Genomic DNA, 17543 nt, shown 5'->3' with positions numbered 1-17543 from the left:
CTCATTTGTCTTTCCTGGGAGGTCTGATCTACAGCAGCAGTGGATTCTGCTGCAAGCTCCGTGTTATTCCCTGTGGAAAAGAAGAGTCACCAGGACAGCAGAACTGTGCATGAAGCCAGGGCTGTCCCTGCCTACCTACAGGCCTGGGGGCAGAGGGACCCAATCTGTTCCCTCTAACATGTATGGGGCACACATGGTGCATGTGAGGTGCTGGAGGTTGGGTGAAGCCTTATGCCATAAAATGACTTGAGTATATTTTAATAATTTAGAGCCACAGGTCTTACTTGGTTTGTTCTCTAAAGATTGATTTAGCTTCTTATTAAGGGAATTGGGAATTCAGTGTGAAAATCTGAACAAAATCTAGACTTATTTTATATAAATATCCACTGGTGTAACTCACTGGGGAGAAGAATTTCAAAGCCTGACCAACCCCATCTTGAATTTTTGATTCCTTGCTCTCCTGCTTCCATTCCCAAGGTGTTCTTGTTAAGGAAGAACACCTCAGCATTATTGTATTATTTTTAAATAAGCTGCAATCACTTTAAGGAGCTCAGGATGAAAAATCCACTAATACTTTGATTTTTTTCCTCCAGTTTTCAGGAGTTTGATAATGCAAGACGTGAACTGCATAGAAATGGAAGAGCAGGCAGTTTTAATTGCCCAGCTATCCCTCTCTGTCCAGAAAAAGCCCTTTCTTGTTCAATTATCTGTCATTTTTAGAAAGGTATGAGATGAAGTGAAGCTCTTCCCTACTCCGTAGGCTCCTTCACTTGTCTGCTGCCTCCCAGCAAACGTCCTTATGGCGTTTTTGGCCCAAACCTTCATCCTGTTTATGGTCTGTTGGGGGGATGTGAAGCTGTGACTTGAACCCCTAACAGCCAAGCACATCCCTTCCCTGGGAGGTGGCTGTGGCTCCCAGGCTCTGTCCCTGCAGTGCTCACCCCGTGGGGTGGCACAAACCTGTGGGCTCTGTTTAGTAACACGGATCCCATCACCCTCTGTCTTCCAGCAGCTCAGAAACACCCGTTCTTTGCTCCCAGAGATTTTGTAAATTTAGAAAGAGAATTGGGAAAAAACGGCCCTCCTTTGTCCAGGCCATTAATTCAGCATGCTCAGGACAGAATTAACCTTGGCAAGCCTTGTAGAGGAGAGAGTAATTCTAACCTTAAAAATCTGCTGATTAAAGCTGGTTTCAGGAATTCGATTTCACTTAATGTGTTGGCTGGGAGCCCAGGCAGCATTAACATAGCCACAGACACACGGGCTTCGGCGTTTTTTACCTTCCCCATAAAAAAAGGAAAAAAAAGACATAGCTAATGAAACACCTTTTGTCTGTTTGGAGCAAGAAATGGTTCTAAAGACCCCTTTAACTAAAAGCATTAAGTGTGCCACAGCAGCCTGGAGTGAAGGAGGTACCCAAGGGGCTGGGCAATGCGCAGGGTATGGCACCTACCAGTGTGGAGGAAATCTCTTCCACTGCACTGCATGCAAATGTCCCTTCTGGGCTCTGTCCCTTCTTTCACTGCAACTTCTCCCAAGGTTGATGTCCTTTAACTTGTGCCTCAGGCTCCATGTTGGGCAGCAGAGCTGTGTGCACGTGGTGGGAAGGCCTGGAGCTGTGCTGTTGCCAGGTCCTTGCTGGGAAGCCACTGGGACTCGGTGACCCTGCAGCTCCCAAACTGCTTTCCAGCACAGGAGGCAGCTCTGAGTCAGCACAGCCGCACGGTGCATCCCTTCTGTAGAGCACCAGGCTGCAGCACAGCCAAGGATTGCTGTCAGGGATTATCTTAAGCAACGTCTGCTTTTTTCCCATGCTGAATGGCAGGATTAAGATGTTAAGCTTTCCTTTGAATTCCTTTTTTTCCCTTCTTTTTTCCTGCTTGGTTTTTCTTTTTTCTTGCATGTGAAATATACCTTTGACATATTATAAAGCACTGCTAATCTTTGCCATCTATAGTTTTAAAATAGCTCTGTGATAGAAGCTGACAGACCTTAACTCCCCTTATGTTCAGTCTGACCGTGCAGGTGGTGATCTCGCACCCCCCTTGTTATACCATCCTATTGGACACCCTGCTGGTGCTGGGGAGGTTCAGGTTGGGTGCTGGGGGCAATTTCTTGTCCGATGGGTAGTGATGCACAGAGGGGTCACTGTCCCAGGAGGGGTTGAAGGAAGGGCAGGTTACTTAGGGATGAGGGTTTGATGGCAAAATCCCCCTCAGATGGGTTCGTTTTTTCCTTCTGTAATTGCAGGATACTGGCATGCATAAACCGTGCACATTTAAGGAAAACTGATCACCTTTGGCAAAGGGGAATATGTGATCGTGCTCACACATGTCCCCATCCCCATATAATAAAAATCAGCAGTCAGAAAATAATATTGCTTTCTTAGCAATAAACTTGTTTTGTGAACAGGAGTTGTACTGGGATCCTTTAAATTAATAATGGCTCAGTGTGGTTGGTTTGTAAGGGATGCAGCTCCCACCTGACAGCGTTGTTTTAGGATTTTAACACACTGGAAATTTGATTTTGCTACAGAAAGAATTCTTTATCCTTACTCCTTTTGGGTCCTTTTGAAGCAAGCAAAGTTCATTTAACATAAAGAATAAGACAAAAAGCAATGTTTTCTCATTTTTCTGCATGAAGTAGTAGGTGGGGTTCACCTGCCCTCTGTTTTCAGTTCATATAACTGTGTGATAAGCCAAGAGGTGTTGGGTTGTTATATTAAAGGAAAAGAAGGGTGTTGAGTTGTTTGGGTGCAGAGCAGTACAGGCAGATCCTGTTTGCTCTGCCCTGCCTTGGTGGTGGGCACTGGGTGGTTTCTCTGCCCAGAGGGGGGATGTGGTCCAGCCTGGGACTGCAGGGAGCTGGGAGAGCTCCACCACTGCTCTCAGGACTGTCATGAGGGCTGAGAAGGATCTGGGGCTCAGCAGCTGGGGATTATGGCTGTGTATAAACCAGAGCAATGTGTGAAGTCTGTCCATTGGGTCTTTAAGCTGTGGCAGTGTTCAAAATGTATTCTCCTAGAATTCAGGCCTGATGTGAGCTGCCATTTCTGTTCTACCAGCGGAGCTGAAACCCTGGAATGACTGCAGCAAATACTGGCGTGTCAGCAGATGCCGTTCTCTCCTTCCTGTCTCTGGGTGCTGCCTCATAAACCTGCTCGTTGTGAGCCCAGATAACGATTTCCTTCCCTAACCCTGTCTCTGCTTTCTCTGTTTCTGTCCTTAGTGCTTGTACGGCTGTTACGTCCATTCCTCCATCATCCCCACGTTTCACAGAAGGTGCTACTGGCTTCTTCAGGTAGGATGATGCTGGATTCCTTCCTCCTGCTATTGTTCCAAGTGAAGCTGCATGGCTGGGCGTTGGATGGTTTGGGGATTTTCTTGTCTGCAGGTGGTGGATTTCCTTAAGGCGGTACGTCTCTCCTTTCTCTAGATAAATTCCTAGCGAGTACTGAGCTGCTGCCAGCTTATGTGAGCCCTAATCGGGGTCAGCTGAAGTGAGACTTTTTCCAGGTGCTTAGTTGTGTTTTTCTGTTTTGGAGCCAGCCATGCAGCAGGACTCGGGAAGCCAACTGCTGCTGCAGATGTGTGCAGTCATGGGGAGAGAAAGCAGCACTGGGGACTGGTATGAATTCTGTGTGAACTGGATTGCACAGCTCCAAACAGGCAGTGCAGTGGTTGGTGTGGAGGAGTTCTGTTGAGTTACTCACTGACTTTGATTCTCGCTGCTGTGGGCACAGCAAAGCCCTTCCAGCCTTCTGAGCTCTGCAGGGTGCAGTGCTGGCCCTGGGATGTGGTGGTGTGTTCGCATCCCTCAGCTGTGCTCTGCCTGCGGTGGGATGAAGCTGAAGGTGAGTTGAGCTCCCTGTGCTGATCGTACTGTTGGTTACAAGTGCTGAGTGTGTGGAAACAAATGGGTAATACTCCTGTGCCTTTTCCCTTGGTTTGCAAACACACTTCCATGTTAAAATAGAGCTGTTGTTGGCTGCCGCATGATAGGACCCCCACAACACAGCAGTGGTTGTTGTGCTGTAGAGTCATCGGAGGGGCTGTGCACACAGCATCGCTGTCCTCTACTCTTACATGCCTCCCTTCCACTGCTGCTGTCAGAGCGGTGTTTTACCTCCATGGAGGGAAGCAGTGCTGTGACTGCTGAAAGCAGAGCACAGCCATGCTGAATCCACCACCTCAAGCCTTTTCTTGCAGCAGCAGCAGTTTTTCCCCACCACCTGCAGATTCCTGACCTGCACCCTGTGATTGGATGGAGCAGGCAGTGAGATGGGGAGCTGTGCAAAGGTACAACTAAAGAAGCCATTAGAAGCTCACAGTTCAGTGCACTGAACTGAACAAAATGTCTGAACTTAGAGTCCAGTTTGCCTTGGGCAGCAGACAGCTGTTTGTTTTATTATTTAGCACCTACTGGTGCTGGTGATGGATGATGTGACACAAGAATTCAGAGGATGTTCTAAATTCATCCCCAGCTGCACAGCGTGGTGCAGCACAGCTTCTCCCAGCTGTCCCTGCTGAAGGCCTTGGGTGGAGCAGCAGACAATTAGCACTCCTGTATCTGATTACTTGCACTACAGTATGAGGGATCTTCCCTGCATCCTGAGGTCTGGCTCTTCTGTGTTCAACATCGAGGCCATCTTCTGTGCTCTGGTAACTGATTGCAATTGAGATGGGCAGACTCAGAGTTGTGTTCCTTGTGAGCCTATTTGTGCAGGACGTTCCGTGGTGAATGCAGTGTGTTTTTATTTAGCAACAAGGACACGTTGTGCCTCCGCCGTGTGAGGAACGTGAGTCTGTGATTCATGAGTGCGTCTTCCAGGCGTAAGTGGACATCCTTCACTCACACTCTCAAGGTTATTGCAGCCAGAGAGAGAGGAGCCAACAACAGACGATGCTTTTCTAAGGTCTGCACAGTGCTCCTGCTCAGCTCCATGGCGTCCCTCTGCCTCCTGGAAGGGCTGAGCACACAAGTGGTGCTACAGGGCACAGCCAGGCACAGTCCTTCCAAACAGCACCAGATTTTCTGTCTCTGGGAAAGAAAAATGTTTGTATCCATTATGACTAATGCAGGAAAAATGTGGATTCTCAGAGAGAGTCTATTTTCAAACACTGGCACAGCTGAATACCAAATGCAGAGTTCCCTTCTGTGTGTGGTAATTGGCACCCCAGGAATCTCAGATGGATGCAGTGCCAGCCTCCTGGGGCGGCCACTGTGTGCGGTGGTGGCTGGGAGCAGCTCTGGTGAGTGAGGCTGTGGGGCAGGAGTGATGCCAGCAGATGGTGGCATGACCCGTCCTGTTCTTGGCAATCAGGGCATCCTCTGCTCAGCTCCCACAGCTCTGGGACAGCTGGAGTTGGGCCTTTTAAAACATGTAATGGAAATACCGCAGTCTCTTAAAAGTTCTTCAGACTTTGGCTCAGTGTTAGTTTCTCTTTTTGTTTGGGTACAATAGAAATGATGGCAATAAAGCATTGAAGCTCGTGCACAGTGTGTGGCACAAAGAGGGAGGTGGGTGTCGGGCACTCAGTGCCTGTTCTGACAGGGGACGTTGGGCTCGTGGGCACCCCAAGGGCCAGCACGTTTTACTTGAGAGAGTTGGATTGGCAGCTGCATCCATTGAAGCCCCCCTTCAGCCTTTTGAATGGCATAGGTGTAAACATAGATGTTTACATATGCGTGTACTCTTAGCCTTCGTCTTGAACAGATCCTATTTTTGCTTTGCTTCTCCTCCTTCAGGTTTTACTTGCTTCTCATAGGGTCTTTGCCTTCACTAAAATTGACTTCCATCTGGCAGAGCTCATTGCAAGCTGTCTTCAGAGAGCTCCTTCCCCTCTGTAAGTATAAAGCTGTCCCTCCATCATTAGAGGAAGGACGGAGCACTGAAGGAGCAGCACCTGTGAGCCCTCCCTTTGGGCTGAAAAACGTTTTTCATGACAAAAGTCTATAGTATATAAAATTGAACTTGTGACTCAGATCAGGCCGTACCCTTTTATCAGTCTGGTTGCCTTCAGAACTGAGACGAGCTTTGACACCTACAGGTTGAGTAGAGTGGGGCTGTGCAGAAATGCAGCCATAACCTTCTTCCAATCTTCCAGCAAAGGGAGGAGGAGAGGATTACAAATGAACTGGTATCGAGGAGGCTTGAAACGGGTTAGCGGGAGTGCTTTATCTTTTGTAATGTTTTTATAAATTATTTATTAACACACTTGCTGCATTTTCCTTAGAAATTGGATAGAAAAGCAAAACGTATGGCCGGCAGATTATATTCCGGAAGAAGAATGGCAGTGATTAAAAAACAATTTCCAACTATTTCGAATGTATAACTTTATTTTAGACGAGTACTCTGCTATTTTTGTATCGCTCTCCACCATTTTAAAGAAAATCCGGGATTCATTCTTGAGATATACGAGAAGACTGACAGTAATGCAAGCAAAGGAAAAAGCAGTCGGAGTGCTTTAGCTGTTGCTTAAATAATCTGTTGTCATTTATAGAAGAGATGCATTTCCCAAACTGCTCTGGGACGTGCTTTGGTTGCTAATCAGGAGGAGTTATTATAGGGGCGACATAACAAAGTCCAAAACATGGCCAACTGCTGCAGAAATGGAAAGCAGGTTTTATGCTTTTGGCTCTCTGTGAAAATGATGCACCATTTGCACTTTACATCTGACTTGGGGGGATTGAAAGCGGCGGATCCATCACTTTATGGTTGCTGTAATCCTGCCATGTGCTATTGGTGCAGTAATGCAGGGGGAGAGCAGCACGCCTGTGCCAGCTGTGTTACCAGGCAGTGCTTTGTGCATCCTTTGGGCAGCACAGCACCAGCGTGGCACTGCCTGTATGCAAACTGGTTGCCTTCTGCCTGCTCCCAGCAGCTCCTTCCAGCAGCGCCTGTATTCCTGGGGTTGTGTTTTACCCCGTGGTTACAAAAACAACAAACTGGCATTTCAGGGTTGCCTGGGATCCCTGCTGGGGTGTTATAGAGCCATAGGATGGCTTAGGTTAGAGGGGACCTTAAAGCCCCCTTGGTTCCAACCCAAGGCTGTGGGCTCAGCTGCCCAGGGCTCATCTGTGGTCTGAGGCACCTCCAGGCATGTGGCACCCACAGCTCTCTGGGCAGCCCTGCTGCTCACCCAGAGGGTCCCACCAGGGCTGTGTGTTGTGGGGTTACCACCAAGAGATCCTCACTGCAGGGATCACAGCCACGCGACAGCACAGCTCAGCAGGAAATTAAATCAAACCACCAACTTCAAGTTGCTGATTAACGTTCTCTGTATACTGGGGATTAGGCTTTTGGTGACACTTAAATTGAATTCTAATACTATTTTGGAATGTATAATGGGCTGAATTTACTTCACCTCAGGTTTGAGTTAATGACTTATTAAATTACATACCTTGCAGTAGCAGAGCTGTTTGCTGGTGTAGGATGCTTGGCCTTACAGAAGGGATGCAGCAATGTGCTGATCGTATTCCCTGGTTAATTATTAGGTCTGCAGGTGCTCAGGGTTGTGTTAGGCCACCAATTGAAGTTCTACCCTCACTGCAAAAGCATCGGGGGCGGGTGAGCTTAAGAAGCTCCATAATGAAGCAAATTCTGACTTGGGAGTAGAGATTTAAAGCACGTTTTTGGGTAGGTGCGGGACAGCTCATGGCAACTATTGCCTGGGTTGAGGTCTATCACTCTTACACAGGATGCTTTTGGTCTTTTGATGTGGCGTTGGGCACAGTTGTGGTATCCATTTGGTACTTAATGCATTGGAGAATTGCTTCCTTCCTGAATGCATCTGTCAGGTTTTGCTTGGCTCGGATTTTCTTTTTTTTTTATAGAGAGAAAGAAAAACACAAACAATATTAAAAAAAAACCCCCACCCCCACCTGAGGATGGCAAACTGAAGAGAGGCATCTGTCCTGCTAGGACAGGCCTTACATATGTGATGTGAGACCTGGAAGGAAAAGGAATTCAGGTGGAAAATAAATCCCCTTTTCAGCCTACACGAAAGAGAATGGAGCCACTACATCAGCTTTGATATGAATGGGTTGAGTAAGGTACAGAAATCAGCTCTGAACTCTTTCTGCAGTGCTTGGCACTTGCACAAATAGCTTGAGCTCGAAAAGCTGTTATTCTTTCAATTTTATTGAACATTAAATCCATCACCAAAATATGCAGAAAGAAGAATGAATGCAACGCCTTTCAAGGTCACTTATGTGGATTGTTTCTTTGGAGGCAATGTAGCTGCATTGGGCTTTCTGTAATAGAGCAGTGTCAGTGTAGGAAGCCATACATTTCATAGCGTGAGCTCCAGACTGTACAGCAGCATTCTTGTCTTTGTAGAAGAATGAGGTAGAGATGCAGTATAACCTGCTACATGTGCAGCGAGGCACTCTGATTAACTGTAATTATCATCATTACAGGATCTCATGTCCTAACTGCCATTCGTTGACCTTTTCTTCAGCATAATTTTCTTCTTGGGAGCCCAGGACGTGTGGGACAGCACAGTGGATGAGTTCCACTTGAGTCCTGAAGGGCACTTTGTTTTAAACCCTTCTGATATTTGCATGCTGCTGATAAGTCCAGGTATGGTTGAGAAATACAGCACGTTTTTTCCCCGAGTTCACCTCATGGTGGAAGGGGGCACGAAGAATGTCCAGTAGATGCTGGGGAGCTGCTGGGAGCAGGTACCTAGAACAGCCTTCCTGGGTGTGGACCCAACTGTGCCTTTCCTGGGTTTGTGGAACAGCGAATCCAAAGTGCAACCTGTGACAGTGTGTAATCGCTGGGATTGCAGTGCCATTCACAGCTGCACTGTGCACGAGGTGGGCTGAAGCACCATCTTTAGGCATGGCGATGAATAACCCATCCCCTGCTGTGACCTTCAGCAGTGCCTTTGTCTCAGTGCTGCCTCTTGTGCAACCAGAGCTGCACAAGGCTCCATTTCCAGCTCGTGTTGCAGGGAAGGGGAGGAGAGGCGATGGAATGGGTTTGATTAAAAAGTGCTTTTGCTTTTCTCGAGAAGGATATTTGCAGTGAAAACTGTACGTGAAATTTATACCCCTCTTGTATGGTTTTGACTGGTTTTAGTGCACAAATTCTCAGTAGAAAATGTATTCAATAAAAATTTGATGTGGAACTATAGCTCAGCAGAATCTTTTTTAAGGAATCCAGCTCTGGAATATTTATTTTGTATCTGGTTTCAGTTTTAGTGCCTATTCCTTCTGCAGATGCCCTCGTTAGCCTGCTAACAGCTTATGAAGAGTGAAGTCATCAGCTCCTTTCGCCCCATTTCTGCACCGCGGTTCTTCAGCGCCTGCCATGGAGGTTTGGGGGAAGCGCAGCTGCACGGTGCTGCTGAAGGCTTCGCTTGTTGGCTTTTAAAGCAAGCAAATCACTGCTTGTTGTTAATGAGGAGAGCAGAGGGCTTACGGCTCACTAGTGTAGAGCGGGTAGGCCTGCAGTACGTTGCCACGCTGGTGGGCGGTGATGGAGCTGACGGGAACATGGGGAGCTTGATTTAATGCGAGTCTACCATGGTGCAGTTTTAGCAAGGAGAGTGCAATAAATTGGGATTTATTTCCCTTTGATGCCAAGCATGCAAAAGGAGCCTACTTAGGGGAAGTACAAAAGGGATCTGGGATGGCCGCGATGGAAGTTTCAGTCTGAACCTGACAGCTGTGAGCCACTGAAGTGTTATTTCTTGCTGTGGAATAATGTGTCTTCAGCGTGAGGAAGTGGAAGAGCCCAGCATTTGGGATGAACCAACTTGGAGGTGGTGGGAAGAAGCAATATTTGCAGCTCTGTGCCAAAAGGTTCCCATTTGTTCTCACACTTGGAAGCACCACTTTGTTAACCCACGAGTGCTGGCTGTGGCAGCACAGTGAGAATTCCACCTTCAGGCCCCGAAGGAAGGAGCAGGACAGCCGTCCTTCTGCAATTGCATTTGGGGCAGAACTGCTGCGGTGCTGGGAGATGGGAGCACAAGGAAAGGCATCTGGGGGGAGCAGTGACCGAAAAGCACCAAGTGAGCAGCCTCCAAACGTAACTCTGAGGGCTGCAGTCTGTGTTCAGCATTTCAGGGTCACGGCAAAAGGTTCCTAACAAGTTTGTGGCCCAGCAGACTGCAGGAAAGCAGGTTCTGAGCGGTGAGACGGAGCGCTGCCTCTGTGAATTATGGTTTTTTCAATACGTTTTTACACTGAGCTGGAGGCTCAGAACACTGAAAGCTTTTTCGTAATGTTTAGTGATAAACTTTTGTCTCCTGTGAGTAAACAATCTGCTTTCTTAGCCACTTTTTTTCAATTTAAACGGGAGTACATTGAAGCCCTCTTGCAAAAACATCTATTATGTCAAAGCAAAACCGGAGGTTTGGGGTTGTGTTTCACTGCGCTTTTTTTCCCCCTCCTTCTAGTGCTCTTATATCAAATTCTCACTCCAGAAATACTGCCCCGAGGCAGATGAAATGGCACACGGCTTTATGAAATACGCCCGCGTCCGGTGATGTGCCATGTTTTTATTTTGTGACAGTCCAGGATTCAGCGCGCAGCCTAAATATTGTGGCATCCTATTTGATTTTGGGATTGTTAGATGGACGAGGTGCTGTAGCTCATGGGCACCGTGGCCATTTTTCCTTGTAGTTTACTCTTTTTGCAGATTACTGTCTGTAAGTTTCAAAATGGAACAGGATCCCTCAGTGCTTTATAAATTAGGGCCATATTACAGCAGCACCCAATAGTGCTGCTATATTTTAGAGGGTGTCAGAGTTTCTATTATAAACCTCATTTTTCAGAGGTTTATGGCTCAGCCATAAAAATTTGCTGTATGCTGGGACTCCAAATGTAGGAGCCGCATCTCAGCTCCATGGAGGGTTGGTTTGCAAGCTTTTGTTCCACACAGAGGTCCATGCAGTGATAATTAAGAATCAATCTTTGGCTGCGCTGTCTCTTGATTACAAGGCGAATCACTTGAAAGACAGGGAGCACCCCATTCTTGGCCACCTCCACTACTTTAATTCTTCCCTTTCTGTGTGTTGATAGTGTGACCTTCCTAAGGGTAGAACCCAATGGATCTCCTTGTGGCTTCTGCTAACTCAGGACCACCAGTGCAGCAGAAGCAGTACGAATTCTAAGTGCCTGGCCTGCACTGTAACTGTTGTCCATAAGGATTTCTGTTCTGTGCAAAACAGACTGAAAACATGCAGCACAGGCTGTACCACCAGCATTACCTGCATGCCTAAAGGTCTTTTAACATGCGTCACCTGTAGGGTTTCTTATATGCCTGAGATGCTTTTCGGTAAATTAGCAAACAGAGGTGAATGGAAAATACCTTTGCACAGCACTGCAAGCACTTATGTTAAAAGAAAAGCAGAAAGTGGCTGTTGGTGTGTCTGTGCTGTATGCAGCCATCACAGGACTGAGGTATGTCTATATGCCTATAATTCAAACATTTCATTAACCAAGAAACAGTGTTGTACCTACAGTCAAATGGTGAAGGAGGAACACAGATTCTGCGAGTTGGGCTGCAGCTCAGTGCATCTTTTATGGCATTTCATCCATCTCCAAACTTCGATTTTGCTGTCTGTAACACATTTTCATCGTAATGCTGTTGTCCTGCATTAACTCTGATGTCAGATTTCCTTTCAGGGGCTGTGGCAGCAGAAATGCATTGAGAACTGCTTTGGTTTTAGAAGTCACGTTGAGTTACAGGAGCAGATTTGTGCCTCCTCTTTCCCAGGTGCTCCTCAGTACTTCTCTGAATTCAGATCCGCAGTTCCACGCATGGTGTGTACGACAGCAGCAATAGGGCTGTTGTGCTGCAGCTAACCCTTCATTTAGCTCCCTTCAGTGTGCACAGAGCTCAGACTCTTTCCTGAGCACACCTGCACTGCCTCGTTAACTAATAGCATGTTTTACGTTTCTTTCTAATAAACTCCTTTCATTACGGAGCTTGTTCCCACAGCAGGAAAAATTGAAATTCTTTGCAAGGATATTGTAATTAAGACATAGCACAACAGGAAAGAATGCATCTTACTTTGCAAGTGTCTCTCTCTAAACTGTGTCGTTAAAGGGCAGATCTGTGTGCAGACACTTTCTGATAGCGTGCGTTTGGCGTGTGCTTGTGACAGCTTTCTGTCGGAGGTGGTGCCTCACATTGTGCACCTCTGCATAGAATCATTAGGGTTGGGAAAGACCTCCAAGATCCCCAACCCACTGTGCCCACTGACCACGTCCCCAAGTGCCACATCTCTGCATTGCACCCCTCCAGGGCTGGGGGCTCTGCTGCCTCCCTGGGCAGCTGTGCAGCCTCATCCGTGTTTCACAGGATGGAGAGTTGGCAAGCAGTCTGTCTAGAGCACCAGTTCCCGAATGTTTGTCTCACTGGGCCAATACCAGCTCTCAGATGTGCTCATGGCCAAGCAGGGTCACTGCAGCGAGGCAGGTTTCGTTCATTTGGTTCCACAGGTTGTTCAGAGGCCTGAGAGCCACAGGTGGCTCTGGGATCTGCTCCCAGCTGGCACAGGGGCTGTGTTGATGGCATCAGTGGTCTGGGATATGGAGCTGCAGGAAAACCAGCAGTGTGACAAACTCTGAAGGTGAGAACTGCGTTTGGGGTTCAACTCTTAGAAGCACTGAGGAGACTGGGATAGGTTTGTTAGTATAAAATAGCAAGAATGGGAATGAGAGCTGGAGAATGTTATTCTTCTAGGTGTGTTTTGTGTGTTGTTCTGTAGTTTAAAAACAAATATGGTGTGTGTATACAAAGCTGTTGGACATTCTTGGAGATGGGGTTGAAGGGAACAGAGGATGCCAAGGGGCAGTAACGTCTGAGCCGAGGAGGGGAAGATGGGTGTGTGCACATGCAGAGTTTGGCCCTCTTCCCTTTTCTGTAAAGAATTTATTGTAAAATAGCAGTGCTGCATGTGGCCATGGGCATGTGGAACAGCATTCAAGGCTTAAAGCCTTACTGAAATTGACAACCCGAAGTGACAAATGTGCTCACAGCTAATTATTTATTAGCTGCGTGATTAGTGTGAGATTATCACAACATTTTATTGCTGTTAATTTTTACACTCTGATAGGAATAAGCCTGCGATTGCAGCACACTGGTTTGAGCTCTGCACTGGAGATGGTGCGGTTGGGTTGTGTTTGGTTGGGAACCTTTTGTGTTCCACTTTGTCTTGAAATTCCATGTAATCATAAGCTTACAAAATTCTGTTTAGGACATTCTGGATTTGATGATCTTGAAGGTCTTTTCCAACCTTATTCATGTCTAAAACAATACTCGGCTGCTTTCTGCTGTAGGCTTCATGCCACGTTCTGAGTGCTCAGCGTCTGCTTGTTATGTGCTTGTGAAAGCTTACAAAAAGAGGACAAAATTGCAGTGAAACTACTGGGATTTTATTTGTGTTTATTGTGAAGGGGGTGGAAAGAACAGGCTTTGGTGAAATCTCAGTCATCCCATCAGTCTGTACTTCAAGGGCATGGAAGGAGGACTGCTCTGCAGCTTCCTGCAAACAATGGATGAGAATATTTGGTATTGTAACACAGCTTATCCCCAGGCACTCTATTCTAAACAAACACCGTCTGCATCTTCTGATGAGATGAGACTTTCACTTGACTGGGGTTTCTTTAATTGCATCTTCTTTTCAGTCCTTGCTGGGAAACATGCCTTGTAAATTCTGTACTGTGATTAATTTATATGGAGAATGCAGTATTGGGTTTCACAGCTTCTTTTCCCTTGTAAATATATTCATTCCTCGAAGGACCGTATATTTTGGCATTTAGACCTTCTACACCAATAAGAATTCAGGCTTCTCTAGCAAATATAAAAACAAATAAGCCTGAGAATGCAGCATTTCTTAAAAAGTATTTCTTTGTGCCATACAACATCGCTGATCAGTGCTGAGACGCTTCCAGGCAGGCACTGCTGGTTGTACGCACTCTGTCTCCAGCCATTCTCCATCAGAATAACATAGATCTCAAATTAGGAACCTGGACGTGTCTTTCATTCGGTCAGCAGAGCAATCTTAGAAAAGAATGCATGGAGGTCAGTGATGGATAATTAGCCCACATCCTCCTATTGCAGGAGTTTCCTCTCTGTGGCTGGCTGGCATCGTGTCATGCTGAAGCAGAAGCTGCAGAGCGGTGCTGTTTTATAACATCAAAGCACAGAGTGATTTTTTGAAAGGAATTGTCATAGTATTCCTATCAGTGCAAAGCCAGCAGCAGTGCACAATGTTCACACCATAAGAGCTGCTGTTAAGCAAGGATTGCTGGCAGGAAAATCTTCCCTGCCTCACACATGGACTCTGTTTCTTACTCAGCACCACGTGTCCTCCCCATCTCTCACAGATGCCTTATGAGAACCATTCTGAAAGTCCTGATGAATCATTCTGGTGTTGGGTGGTGAGGACAGCAAACTGAGTTACACGTGGCCATGAGAATAAGCAGAGAATGGTGAAGGGGCAGGTGCTGAAACAGGAACGTTCCTGAAGATGCCTGTAGCAGAAAAATACAATTGCTGTAGAATTATGTAAAAATTTAGGAATAGAAGAACTTGAGAATGTAAATCCCTGAAGTGAGAGTATACGCTTTACTAAGCATCTGGCTTTCTTTGTATGCATGGCAAGTGCTGCTGCCAAAGAGCGGTAGTTATAGACACGTCCCTTCCTATGAGGATTCCTCAAGCAACAGGAATTTCCTCGTGTAGATGTTTAATTGGTATGGGGAGAGACCCAGGGAGGTACGCAGGAAGTGGCACTACAAACAGTGAATGGAAAGGAAGGGAAACAAGAGGAAAAGAAGGAAAAGAATCAGCTGCTGTATAATGTGAAACAAGTAATTATTTCTGCAAGGCGTTTCATTCTAATGGAACGTAGCTGTTCAGTTTCTGGAGATCAGTTTTAACTTCTGCTTTTAGTAGCAAGTTGCAGGGTGCAAATAAGCTGAGCCTCTGCATACCAGGCCTGGTTGTCTTCATTAAAGCAACAAGAAACTTAAAAAGAGCAAATCCTAATGTATTGGATTCTGTTCATTAAGAGACTGGCGGGTTTCTGGCTTTGTTGTCTTTTAATACACCAAGAACAGATGCAGGTTGACAAGTGGCATCAGCCAGGGGACACAGCTTTATAAGGTTGTGTTGAAGCGGGGCTTGGAAGTAGCCAGCTGAAATCTAATTTGTAGCCAAGTGGAATAAATTGGAACTGATAGTTATTCAATTAATGGTGTGGGCAGCAAGGTGAGGTCTCCTCTCAAAATAGCAGAATAAGGTTTCTTGATGGAGAGGTTTGGGAAAACAGAGCATGGCACCAGGTTTTCAATCAAATTCCACCATTAATCTCTAAGTAGCAGGAGGGGGATGTGATTATTACAGAGAGGCTCAGCAAAATTGTTTGAGCGTTTCCCAACAGTGTGATGGAATCTAAAACCAAAGCGGCAGAAGTGCCCCAGAGCCCACCAGAAGCAGGAGGTTTCTTTGCAGCATGCACAGATACCCTCTGTCCTGCAGGACGTGGCACTGGAGGCGTGCAGTCCTCTTTGCCTGGGCTGCTGAATGAAGAGATGGCATTGCTGGGGCAGAGACCAGGCTGCAGTTTGCTGTTACAGCCACTGGACCTCTTGCAAACTGCTGTGGTGCAATGATCAGATCGTGGGATCATTTGCATAGTGATGAAGCTGCCATCTTTCTCTCCACCACAGCAAGCCAAGAATTGTAGAAAGGCTTCTTTTTTTTCCTTATCAAAAGGAAAATGTCTTCCTATGCAAATAGCCTCAGTAATAATATTATCAGTGTTGCCTCAGGCTTGCACAGGCTGACTGGAAGAGAAGCTGAGTTTATGGTTTTCAGCAAAATGGTTTTAAGCTTTATCAGTTCAGTATGTGAGTGGGAGAGGAAGAATTATTTTACCTGGGATAATGGGATTCTTTGGTCGCATTTAAGGGCAAGCCAAACAAGTAATTTAACTATAAAGTTCATGTCTGCAGCTGAAAGCCAAGTGGTCCTCTCTGTGCTGCTGCTCTGGGGGCACTGGGCATGTGGACCAGCAGCACTGAGCCAGGCTGCGGCTGCACAGCTCCACTGCAGGCTGCCAGGGCCAGGAGCAGCACTTTCTGTTGCTCCATTTGCAGTGAGCAGCAGTGCTGGACGTTCCCTGTTGAGGTCAGCAATGCCTGTTCTGGTTTTGGCACTGAGACTCAGCACCGTGAGTAACTGCAATCACAAATGTGTGCGGGTTTCCTTGGGTGCTGAGGTCAGCAGAAACGAACCACGCAGATGAAGTCTGAACTGTGAAACGTTTCCTCAAGTTGCAACAAGAATATGGCCAACATCTGTGGTCTTTCATTAGGAAAGAAATTAGGTACATGAGATTTCTCTCAGTGACACTGTTTTGGTGACTGTGAAATCATTAACGATTTGATGGTGGAGCTTTCTCATTATGAACTGCTGCAGAAAGGGAGAATTAATTTTTCTGTGCAGTCAGAAGTTCTCCGAGCAGTTCTTTCCCTTCCTGCATAATCAGATCCTCACATACATGCATCAGCCCCTTCTCGCTGGGGAATACATCAGCCCAAGTCGCGCTTCTAATTAAACTTGTGCTACAGAAGAGAAGCGTAAAAATAATGCAGAGTAACAGTGGTGGGCCTGGAGGAATTTGTAGGAGTACTAAACGAGGCAGGAGGTAATATGTCATGTGGCTTTCAGATCGGGGCTCCAAAGGCAGGTTTGCTAGTGGCAAATCTCTTCCTTTTACACTGGGTAATTTCTGTAAGCAAGAATGCCAGGAACAGCGTCAGATTTTCTAAGTGCAGTAACACCCAGAGCTGGCTCTTGATGTGCAACACTTCGTCATCTCCTTGGAAAGAGAAAGGCAACCAGGACAAAAAGTAATTCTTTTGCTGTCATTGCACTGTCTGGTCCCTGTGGAACCTATTACCGTGTACACACTGTGTTTTTATGGAGCTGTAATGGTACTGAAACTCGTGTGACTGTAAACTGAGGATGAGTAAAGAGACCTGCTCCTGTTTCCTCATCGCATTGCAATGTGTTACCCCCAACTATGGCAGGGGTTCAGGAAGGTGGAGATGGACTCTTGGTGGAAGGAGGCAATGGGCACCAGTTGAAAAGGAGGGAATTCCTCTAAAACATAAGAGAGGAACTGACTGTGCAGCCTCAGTTCATGGAAATCCTCCAAAGCCCTGGAGAGGGAGGGATGGGCAGAGCAGGGAGCAGAACAAAGCTGGCTGTTCCTGCAGGACTTCCCCACGGTGTGTGGGGTGCGGGTGGTGTTCTGCCTGCCCCTCTTTGTATACATATGTGTATGTACAGCACAGCCAGTGTGTGCGTCTTTTCCCCAGGCAGTTTGTCCTCATTTTAGGATGCCTCAAAATATGTATAATTTCATTGTGAAGAAAGCAACTTACATACATAGGGAAAATGAGAAAATGTTCAAGCGGTCTTATCTAAAACGGATATCAAATTTACAAGGCAGACAAGATTTGTGCTCTCAACAGTGCTTGATCTTACCAAGTTGAATAGTGGTAAT

General features: G+C 46.6%; 1 protein-coding gene across 12 annotated transcripts in view; it reads left to right on the top strand.

The window, feature by feature from the left end:
* The window catches only part of CAMTA1 (calmodulin binding transcription activator 1), a 185636-nt gene that overhangs the window by 109757 nt on the left and 58336 nt on the right, over positions 1-17543 (top strand). For 10 of the 12 annotated variants that reach the window (XM_032448761.1, XM_032448762.1, XM_015882488.2 and 7 more), the window contains one exon: positions 3229-3300. The exons of the other annotated variants lie outside the window; for them this stretch is intronic. In XM_032448761.1, the coding sequence (XP_032304652.1) occupies positions 3229-3300 (72 nt within the window). The remainder of the gene's footprint in view (positions 1-3228; positions 3301-17543) is intronic. 12 annotated transcript variants of the gene reach the window in all.

Source organism: Coturnix japonica, chromosome 21 (assembly GCF_001577835.2).
Source record: "Coturnix japonica isolate 7356 chromosome 21, Coturnix japonica 2.1, whole genome shotgun sequence".
NCBI lineage: Eukaryota > Metazoa > Chordata > Aves > Galliformes > Phasianidae > Coturnix > Coturnix japonica.
The sequence above is the reverse complement of the archived record's forward strand: the minus strand, read 5'-3'. Positions and strand labels throughout refer to the sequence as shown.